Source organism: Enhydra lutris, unplaced genomic scaffold (assembly GCF_002288905.1).
Source record: "Enhydra lutris kenyoni isolate GAN:26980312 unplaced genomic scaffold, ASM228890v2 scaffoldscaffold33, whole genome shotgun sequence".
Taxonomy (NCBI): Eukaryota; Metazoa; Chordata; class Mammalia; order Carnivora; family Mustelidae; genus Enhydra; species Enhydra lutris.
In genome coordinates this window covers 7442810-7453758 of record NW_019154117.1, presented here as the reverse complement: position 1 = coordinate 7453758, position 10949 = coordinate 7442810, and the positions used below count along the sequence as shown (strand labels likewise).

The following is a 10949-nucleotide window of genomic DNA, read 5'->3' as shown; positions in this document are numbered from 1 at the left end:
CGGCAGCCGCCAGTGTGGGTGCTCCGCGGCCGGCTCCGCTCTCTTCTGCCTTCTCCTCTGCTCTCGGCTCCCCACCCCCTCTCCCTCCCCTCCCCTCCCCTCCCGTACCCTCCCCTTCTCTGCAGCGCCTGCATTATTTTCTGCCGGCAGGCTCCGCTTGCACGGCTGCTGCGGCCCGGGGAGGTGGGTGGGTGGGTGGGTGGGTTGGCTGGTGGGGAGGAGATTGTGCAAGTTGTAGGGGAGGGGGTGCCCTCTTTTCCCTGCTCCCTTTCCCCCTTTCTAACTCCTTCCCCCTCCTCCTCCCCCTCCCCCCTCCCCGCCCCCACCTCCTTCCTCCTTTGCGAAGGGCTGGTAACTTGTTGTGCGGAGCTAGCGAGCGGCGGCGGCGGCGGCGGCGGCACCATCCAGGCGGGCACCATGGGCACGTCCGCGCGCTGGGCGCTCTGGCTGCTGCTCGCGCTGTGCTGGGCGCCCCGGGAAAGCCGCGCCACCGGAGCGGGTGAGTGAGGACGCGCCCCTCCGCCGGCTGCCCGGACCCAGCCGGGGCGCCTGGGGGCCCCGAGGCGCGGGTCTCCTTTTGCCCACCCCCCTCCTAGGAGGCGCCTCTCCGCTCTGCTCGCCTTCTTTCCCTCCCAACCCTGGTGGCGCCTCTGAGCTGACTGTCAGCGCCGCGGCCACGGGGAGCCGGGCTTGGGGGACAGCGGGATTTGGGGTGTCCTAAAGCCTCGCCTGAACTAGTCTTCATTCCCTTACACTCTGTCCCCCAAAGCCACTGTTTTGCCCCGTTTTTCACCCCGCTTGGCCGGGGCTGGGGAATGTGGGCTTCTGAGCCTCTGAACAATGGTTCTGTCTGCTCTGCCAGGCGGAGTGTTAGGAAGGAGGCAGAGGGCCGGGTCGGGCCGAGCGGTGCGCGGGAGCCCGGGGCACGCTCCTGGGACTTGAGGGGGGGTGGGAGTGTTCGGTGGTCGAGGATGGGCGCCCCCGGGGACGCGGGGCGCCGGGTGCGGGTCCCGGCAGCGAGTCCCTGGTGACGGTGAGCGGGCGCACGTTCGATGGGCGGCAGCCGGGAGGCTCCAGGGAGCCACTTCAAGTGCGCAGCCTGCGCACCCGGACTGCGACTCCCCGGGCGCCGGTGGTCTCTCTGGAGTAGGGGTTAGAAGACGAGTGCGGTCTCAAACAGGACTCCCCGCTGGGTGTTTCACCTCTTTTCCCCGCTCCCCGCCCCCCTCGCGCCGTGTTTGTAAACCTCTCGGGTCTCCAGTGTAGCTGAGGGGGGGGGGGGGGGGAGCGCAAGGAAGACTTAATCAGGTTAGTTTGCTGATCTTCGTTCCCGGTGAGATTTCCTCGAGAGGAATTGAGTCCTAATCTAGTGACTGTGTAATTAGCCTTCATTCCAAACAATAGATCAAAGGGAGTAGCGCGAGAGAGCTGGTGTGTGGCGCTGGGGACTACTGCGAGCGCCCCGGGTCTGCCGCACTGGGCCCGGGAGCCCCGTCCTCGGCCACTCTCCCAGTTGGAGCCGCACAACTTTCCTGGGCAGAGGACAGGAAGCCCTTCCACGGATTCGGTCAGAGTCCCGGCGCGTCCCTGAAGTGATCTTGACAGGACGCGGAGGGCCCTGCTGGCCAGCTCCGGGGAAGTGGACAGAAGGCTGCCCCCGATCCGAGCACCCATTCCAGAGTCCTAGCTCCTACCGCCCGGTGGCTCGGGAGGCCCGCCTGCCTGCAGTCACGTGGCTCCTGAAGTGAGCCAACTTTAAAGTGTGCGGTCAAGCAGTCTCGGGCCATACCTGGGGAGTTCGAAGCCTCCCAATGCCCCCCCTGCCCTTTGGCTCGGACTATCCCGAGCGAGCGTGTGAAGCTGGGACGGGCTTTTCTGCCCTCTGCGATTGGCTGGCCGCCCGATCACGTTTGGGTTGGTCACATGGCTCCGCGAAGTCAGCGTATAGAAGCCTGAGAAGTGTGATCTGTGAGGGAACGCGTAACACCGGACAGGCTCCCTCGCACTGTTCTCCCAAAAGCTTTCCCCGACCTGGACTCCCGGAAAAAGGCGAGTCGTGGAGACAGCCTCTGATGGGTAACAAACCTCAGGGCCTGGAAAAGGCCTGCCTACAAGAATTTTCAGACTGGAACATTAATCATTAATGGATGAGCAATACTAACTTATTAAATGATTTCTCGGAATAGTACCATGACTTGTATTATACTTTTCATAACATTTCAAAAGACTAAGGTATACCAGAAACTCTTGATAAACAACCTTCCTGGAGGTGAGAGAAAGGGTTTTTTGCTGCATGTTTTCTTTTAATGTAACATGTAATAACTCTCCCTTGGAGGTTAACTGTATTCTACAGAACGCTGCGAATGCCCTTGAACTGTTGAAATGAGTTAGTTGGCCTTGTATGAGGTAGGTGAGGGTCCCCCTGACTCCCCTGTGTCACATGTGAAATATGTGACATGCCATGAATAGCGAAAAACAAAAGCCCATGCAAGACATAAATTTTCAAAGGAAAGGGGGCACATCGTTTTTTCCACCGGATAGAATCTGGGATTGGCTGAGGAGATACTGATCTTACGCCAGCCCAGACTGACTCCTCTCTGAAGTTCAAAGCCCCAGGGTGTGTGAGTTGACCTTTTGGTCCTGGTTTTATATACATCCCTTCTTCTCACCCCCCTTCAATACCTCCCCTCGCCAAATACACTCATGGTACTGGTCTAAAATACTCTAGGACAGGGCAGGAATGTTCTCAGATCCTGACTGAAAACTTCAACCAGGCTAACAAGAGAAGTTGAAATTCAGGAGTGGAGTTGCACTCCTGATTGCAAATCCTTGGGAATTCTAGTACATTTCTAGTACATTTCCTCCAGCCTAAGGTAGTCAAGATTAGGATGTGGGGTACCACATATTCATTAAAGCCAGAGCCTAGAAGAACAAAGGTTTTAGGAGGGCTGTTTAAAATGGCTAGCAACTAGCAGAAGAGGAGACAGAAACTTCTCTGACTGTGGGGAAAGGTTCATGAAGCTAGTAGTACTAGCTAGCTTAACCCAGAGGGAGAAGAGAAAATAAACTTAACTCTCATCCCCTTGCAGCAAGGGAAACTGTGACAGTGATCCTAATCCTCATTCAACCATAGAACAAGCATGGGAGCCCAGATTCTTTAAAGGAGGATCACCCGGCAAGTGATAGCTTCCTGAAGTCTGAGCCCCTCCCTCCCTCCCGTGAATGGGCCTGTTGCTCCCTTCACATGTCATTTAGCTAGAATGTCCGTCCTGTGTTGTTTTGATTCTTGGCTTTTACTGCTTGTGTCCCCAGATTCCTTGTGTGTGTATGAAGGCCAGGTTCGGCAGTGCAGCCCAGTATTGCGACTGTACCGTGATCAATTGCATACTGAAGCACTTAGCATTTCTAGCAAGGTTAATTATGGAAGTCTCCATGCTTCAAAGCAGTGAGGTCCTGATTTAAGTGTTTCTGCCTTTCATAAAGTTGAATAACCATAAATTCTATTTCACTTGAGCAGTTTTACTACCATTTTAGAAGCGATGAAAAGTAGCTCCAAGCCCCTTCGATTCCAGAATTATCAACCTGGTGAGACTTCACAAGAACTCCCAGAGTAGAACATGGCCATAATCAAGGGAGCAGGGAGCTCCCAGACATATGGCGTTGGGTTTCCATCCAAAGGCTGAAAGACTCAGAGCACAGCATACACGTACAGATAACTCATGTTAAGTACCTAGACTGTACTCTATTTCTTACAGAATGTGAATGATGCTGTCCTTTTTGGTAGAAGGACGAATGATCAAGGATAGGCAGTTACCTCTTTGACCTTAAGTCACAGTTAAATTTACTTTGGAAAGCTACCTTCCCATTCTAGCCTATGAGAAATCAAATGCCTCCAAGGGCTATGATAAGGTCTGCAATGATGTTTATGATAAATGTACCTGCCTTAGGAGAGCCTCTCAGGGTGGGCTGCTCTCCAGATGGTTAATTGATAGACTCAAAATTGCTTACTATGTTCCCTTCTCCTCTACGTCCATCTCAGAAGAATTCTTAGGGCACAACACGGACAGTACTTCCAAGACAAAGGGTCCAAAAGTACCTTCTGCACAGGTGATGGGCGGAATGTACCTGTTGAGCAGAAGCAGCCAGGGACAATTTTTTGTGCCCAGCTAAAGAATTTTTAGCTAGCAGATTTGAGGACTGACAGCTTGTTAGCTTTCAGGCTCAGTGTGACTTACCTGTATCAGAATCCTGCTTGATAATTTCACTCTGCATTTTTCAGTTGGAATCTGTGTCTCTTTGCTAAGCTCTTCTGTTGGCTTAGCAATAAAAACTCTAAGCCTGGTTAATACCACCTGGTTAGACACACTAGCCATGCTGCAGGAACTAAAGCAGATGGCAGGTGATACCGTAAAGTTAGCGTACTTCTTCCCTTATGTGATGTGTCCTAGGAAAGCTTGGGCCTGCTGGTTATTCAGGGGCTCTAAGTTAAGCAAGAGCATGCATGCCTCCCAGGTGCCATGATATTAAGGACAGAGATTATGCAAAAAAAAAAAAAAAAAAGTGGGGGGGGCTTAATGTTTGCTTGGAGAGCCTTTGATGACTTTAAATTTTAGAAATGCTCCAGAGCCGGTGGAGGAGGGGAAGGGTATGCACACTCTTGCATTAAGAAGTAACTTTGGAGGCAGAAACTTTAAGATAGGACCACTGGCTGGAGTGGTTGGTCTTGTCACCAACTTGGGTTCTGGGTTGGCCCTACTGGCTAGGAGCCTTTGTGTATATAGATGTGGTTTTGGGAGCTGGAGGGGTGGGGCTTGCAATTTGCCAAGCAAGAGAGATGATAAAACCTTAGTTGACAGACATTTGCAAACTACTTCACGTGTTAGATCTCAGTCAGATCTTTTCCCCCCAAACACTGAGTTAACACGGTTTCTATTTTGTAGACTGCCTCTAATCTTTCCTTTTCCGAAGAAGACTTCCCAAGATCTGAGTTATTAACTGATCTGTAGGTTCACGAACTAGGTGGTAGGTTGATGCCGACATTCCTCATACTTCGACTTAAAACACTTGACATCCATCTATGAAGCACCTACCCTGTGCCATTTGGCACCAGCAGGCATGGTGGTGGGCATGGACACAGTAACTAGGGAGTTGGTCCTTTCTATCATGGCATTTGGTCTAGTGGGGAAGTCAAATCAGGATATCAGTGCTCCAACTACAGCCTGGCTTAGAAGCTCTGGAGAGGAGTGAGCAGACCCAGCATTGAAGCCTTAATCATAAAATTACAAAAGAGGCATCAAAGATAGCAGTTGAAGGTTGCTGGAGTTCCCACCTGCTACCTTTGTTACACAATACGATGCTTCCCAGTTGTCACCAAGAACATAGACTCTAATGCGACAAAGCTAGATACTATTCCATCTCCTCAGATGACCTTACGAAAGTGATCGGATTAGAGCAGCAACGGGTTGTGGCCAACATTCCCAAAGAGCATGAAAGCATGTCCCAAGTGAAATACAGGTCCCACATATCAAATTTATGACACTACCAGTTAGCTGCCACTACTGTTCCCTGCGTCCCGGAAGCTCGGTCCTCACAGGAAAATGAGGCTGGCACGCCCACACTAACACACTTGCTCTGACAGAGCGATATGGGAAAGCACACGGGTTTTAAATGACTGAGTGCCATAAGGATAATGTACTCCCATGGGCATAGGGAACTGGACTCTGTAACGCAGAGTCTTCCAGCTAGAGTATTCTAGCTGGTCAGAGAACTGGTCACAAGCTTCGGGTTCAGAAAAGCTGGAAAGAATGCTTCAGAAAAAGTCTAAAATTCAAACCAGTTTTTTTTTTTAAAGATTTTATTTATTTATTTGACAGAGAGAGAGAGATCACAAGTAGGCAGAGAGGCAGGCAGAGAGAGGGGGAAGCAGGCTCACTGCTGAGCAGAGAGCCCGATGCGAGGCTCGATCCCAGGACCCTGAGATTATGACCTGAGCCGAAGGCACAGGCTTAACCCACTGAGCCACCCAGGCACCCCTCAAACCAGCATTATTAGTGAATTAGTAAATCAGCTGAGCCATCCAGGAACACTCACGAGTGCCCAAAGATTCTTGAGACATCAGGAACCTGGTCCCAAGCTACAAAGATAAATTCTAGGCCCTTCCTTAGGGGGAATCCCCATGTGTAGAAACAGAAACAGGCAGATGGGGCAAGCGTCTCTGGACATGGCTGCTGTCCATGGACCAGTGGGAAGGAGCCAGACCACACCTGGTGGGTCAAGAAAAGACTGGAGGGCCTCCTTCAAGGGGAGACATTGGTGCCCACTCCAGTAGAGAAGTACACAGGAGGGACAGGAGCAAACCAAGACCAAGCAAGAGTGAGCGCACAGGCCTGGGGATCCCTGGGTATACTCTGAGCAGATAGCTGGTGGCCACCAACTGGGAAAAGTTGGGGGAAGTAGGTGGGGAACTGAACTCAGCCCTGGGGCCAGTGAGAAGCCGAGACGTGATCCCATCCTGGGCCCTTCAAGCTGTTCTAGGTTGCTTAAATCGCCATCTTGATATGGATAGAGAATGTGGCGGCCAGGAGGCAGAGGGACAGGAGACACATTTAGGTCAAGTGAGGGATGACAGCCTGGACAGGGCCAGGGCTTGGTGGCAAAATGTTAGGGGAGAAGAACCCAGGCTCACTATGGGACTGAGGGTTTAGAGGAAGTGATGGAGCCCCTCAAGGATAGGGGCTTCTGGCAAAGAGAAGACAGATTTTAGGAGAACCTCTTCACCATGCATGCCTGTTGAGGCATCTAGATTTTACCTACCTAATGGGTACAGATGTTTCGCCTCACACTGTCACCATAATGTCTGTTGCAAGTGTGGCATTTACCCCCCATGCCCATCCGGTGATGGGCATGTGGCTTATGGCGCCCAGACTACATATTCCAACCCTGAAATTGACCCAGTCACTTCCATGGTGGGCTGGATCGTAGCCTCCTCACCTTTGGGCAGTGGTTTCAAAGTATGGTTGGAGACCAGTAGCGGTCAGTACCATCTGGGAATACAGAAAGGCAAGCTTGGGCCCCACTCTGCTCCTGCTGAACCTGAAAATCTGGGAGGAGGGGCCCAGCACAGGTTCTAACAAGCCCTGTGGGGACTCAGGTGCAAATAAGAACAGGAGCGCCCCCGACCCAGCACTAGCCCTCTACGACCCACAGTAATGAATAACTTGCCAATATGCTCTGACTTGACCAATGTTCCCTAGACTAGAAAGCCAAGCCCTAACGTCCTTCTAGGAAAAACCCTGCTGAGGATACTCGAGTGGCTTTTTTTATTTTTTTCCCTTATGAAAACGGGGCAGGGAGGGAAGACAGCCTTGTCTTTCAATAGTAAGACTGTGTTAGGATAGTATCGTCTTGGCAGATAATACTGCCTAATCCTGGATCGATTTAAATGGACTCTACTACCCAAATTACCAAAAGCAAAAGCGACAGAATATTCCAGCAGGAAGCTGTCCTGAATTCGAGGTGCTCTAGGCTGTGTGCGTGCTCAGTGCCGAGGCTTCTGGAGCCGGACTGCCCAGGGTTCCATTTCGCTTTCTGCGTAGGCTGATCTTGGGTAAGAACCACGCTACCCCTGTCCATTCTCCTCTTTCCTGATACATAAAAGGGCGAATAGTTGCGTTCAGAGTGTAGAATTTAGAATTTAGGTGTGAATTGAAAGTCTTAGGGGCGTGTTTGGCCAACAATTTTAAGAACTTGTTTATCCAAGTTTCTTAAGATCATCTCACCGATGTCTGTGGAGAAACTGACAAGTGAACGGTAAGATTCATTTATTTCAGTGAATCCGAAGGATGAACCGAAGTGTTGAACAGCTTCTAGCTGGTTCTTCCAAGTACTTTAGAGGCTGACGTGAGGGCCAGAGCACAGCCTTTGTGCCTGACGGCGGGGGCCGTCTTCCTTCCTCCCTCTCACTCACTAACCTCTCCAGAGAGAAAACCACTCTGCTGACTCGCAGATCTGCTTGTCCTAAAATGAGTTTTAGCCTATGAATAGAAAGATTGGCATGAAAGCAGCAGCAGTAGTGAGCCTGACTAAAAATAAATGCCCTTGGCGGCCCCGAAGTGGCGAACCAAGTGGACTGAAGAAATTCCTCTAGATAACAGCCTTGTGCTCCGGCAAGGAGGAGAGGGAGAGCCGTCGGACTCCTTGGGCCTGCCAGTCCCTGTGGAGCGGCAGCCGGAGCCACTCGGTCCAAGTTCAAGTTCAGGTCTGCGCCTGATACCCAGAACCTCCCTGTAGTCTGGGCAGCTCGGAGCCCTCTAGGGAAATGCATGGCCCACTCAGAAGGCTGGGTGTTTACTAGAAGGTCTATGCAGTTCTCCACCGAAGCTTCCCTGTTGCTCTTCCCCGTTAACCCTTGCAGGGACAGTCAGACAGCAGCAGGCTGACTTCTCTATGCATGTAAACCCCCGAGTTTCTTGGAGCCAGTGACCTGCCAACAGGGTAGCAGCACTCACTCCTTAGGTAAGCAAGGCTCCTGGGACAAGGCACCTTGATGTCAAAAGTTTGCAGCATCTGATTCTCCCCGTGCGAGGGACAGAATTAACGAGTTAGCCTCTGACACTCCTGGGCCTTCATTCATTACAAATGCGAACAGCTGTGACGACGTACATATGTGACGAGGTGCCAGTGACTTCCAACCGCCCCCAACACCGACCCAGAGGGGCAGGGATATTCATTCTAAGTATTAGAGCTGAAAGAAAACCCAGATGGAGGCCAACAGTTCGATTTCTTAAAGCAATAGAAAGAACCCTTTCCAAATGCTTACACAAAACCCTAGTATTGAAACAGAAAACCTTCCTGGTTGAAACAGGCAAAACACACAGGGTTCCCCACAGTCGCAGCCTTTTTTCCCCAACTTTAACCATACTTTTGGTGCTAAAGCATTCCTATGAAACCCTGTGGCTTTGAGGAACCTGCTAAAAACCACATTTTTCCCCCACTGTTCACCTTTCTGAGCAGATAGGTCTGGGGATACAGGCTGCCTAGAGCTTCTACTTCTAGGGTCATTTTTTGAGGCATTGGTGGTTTTAGCTTAGTCTAAGAATTAAAAGCACCGGGGCGGGGGGCAGGGCAGGTGTCTGGGTGACCCAGTCAGCTGAGCATCCCACTCTTGGTTTCGGCCCAGGTCGTGATCTCAGAGTCATGAGGTCAAGCCCCACGTCGGGCTTCAAGCTCAGTGCAGAGTCTGCTTAGAACTCTCTCTCCCCCACCCTCTCCCCCTCTCCTCCCCTCCTACTCTCTCTCTGAAATAAGTAAGTCTTGGGGGGAAAAAAAATCCACAAAAGCACCTCGGGTGGAGATGATTTCAAGCTCAGCCTGTTCCCTTTATGAAAAGAGAATGCTGAACCTGAGACGTAACTGTCATGGATGAAAATAGACTTTGGGTCCACAACCCCGTAATCCCCCAAAGCTCTGGAAACCCAAAGCTGCTTAACTTGTTTGGTGCTGTCGGTCCTCCTGGAGGCTCTGTAAAACGTCATTCCCAGCTGAGCCCCGGAGGTGTGAGGGAGAATCTTCTTGAACCTTGGACAGAAGACGCACAGCCCTGCAGTCTGGCTGAGGTCCCAGTACCGGGGGGGGGGGGGGGGGCGGGGGGCTCTGGCCACTTTGCAGGGTGGGGAGTTCAACGGAACCAGGAGCGCTTTCTGCCTGGGAGTAGTCTGTTATAACAGAGTCCTTAGATAACAAGAAACTGAGGCACAGCCATCAGGCCTATAGTCTTTACTTACCTCTCTTTAAAGAGAGGGTCCTTTAGAAAGGCAGCCAGCCAGACTTAGCCCCTGTGACCCCCGCCCTGCTCATCTAGTCAAGGAGAAGCAACATGCAGTATTCTTCTTCCCTTCTCCCCCGCACCGTTCTCCCTAAATGCAGAGCCCTGCGAGTGTCCTGGCGAAAACACAGCTTTAAGATAACTGGGCAGAAGGTTTAGGAAAATCAGGCGAAGTGGCAGTATCTCAGATATGCAAAGGTAGAAATGAAACTCCTTTTCGTCTTACGGTATTGGAATAAACACCAAGAGCATGCTTGTCTCTCTGCCCTGAAACTGTTCAGTATTGACTTGGAAGCACTGCTTCTGGGATTTTAATATCATTTATTATTGCGCACAATTAGTTTGCTACAACTAGGTTCAGAGACCCTCTTGGAGATGCTGGTGCGCTGAACGCCAGCCTTATTTTACCTGTGTGCCTGTATTTGATCGCAGGCCGGCTTGAGAGTCTAGGAAATCTGTAGCTTCTGAAGTCAATTTTAAGATCTTCAGTGCCTACACCCCTGTCGAAGCCTGATTATGTGCCTACCTTTTTTTTTTTTTAAGATTTTATTTATTTATTTGACAGACAGAGATCACAAGTAGGCAGAGAGGCAGGCAGAGAGAGAGAGAGGAGGAATCAGGCTCCCTGCTGAGCAGAGACCCCAGTGCAGGGCTTGATCCCAGGACCCTGGGATCATGACCTGAGCTGAAGGCAGAGGTTAAACCCACAGAGCCACCCAGGCGCCCCTGTGCCTACCTTTTTGAGTGTGTTGATATCAGTGTCTGAATTTTTGTCTCTTTTTCACTGAGCAAACTTTGGTATTGAAAACCTTTAAAAGTAATTCAGAGCCAAAGATACAGATGTAGTGAAAAGAAGGGCCACATGCACCCCAATGTTCGTGGTAGCAATGGCCACAGTTGCCAAACTGTGGAAGAGAGTAGTGATTCCCTTCAACAGGTGGATGGATAAAGAAGATGTGGTCCATATACACGATGGAATATTAGGCCTCCATCAGAAAGGATGAATATCCAACTTTTGAGTCAACATGGATGGGAGTAGAGGAGATTATGCTGAGTGAAGTAAGTCAAGCAGAGAGAGTCCATTATCATATGGTTTCACTTATATGTGGAACATAAGGAATAGCAT

The 10949-nt window shown here is 51.0% G+C and overlaps 1 protein-coding gene across 3 annotated transcripts in view; it reads left to right on the top strand.

Annotated features, from left to right (window-relative positions):
* Positions 1 to 352: 352 nt before the first annotated feature.
* LOC111153544 (very low density lipoprotein receptor) overlaps positions 353 to 10949 on the top strand; it is a 29764-nt gene continuing 19167 nt past the window's right edge. For all 3 annotated transcript variants that reach the window (XM_022512617.1, XM_022512616.1, XM_022512615.1), the window contains exon 1: positions 353 to 499. In XM_022512617.1, the coding sequence (XP_022368325.1) occupies positions 418 to 499 (82 nt within the window). In that variant the 5' untranslated portion in view covers positions 353 to 417. The remainder of the gene's footprint in view (positions 500 to 10949) is intronic.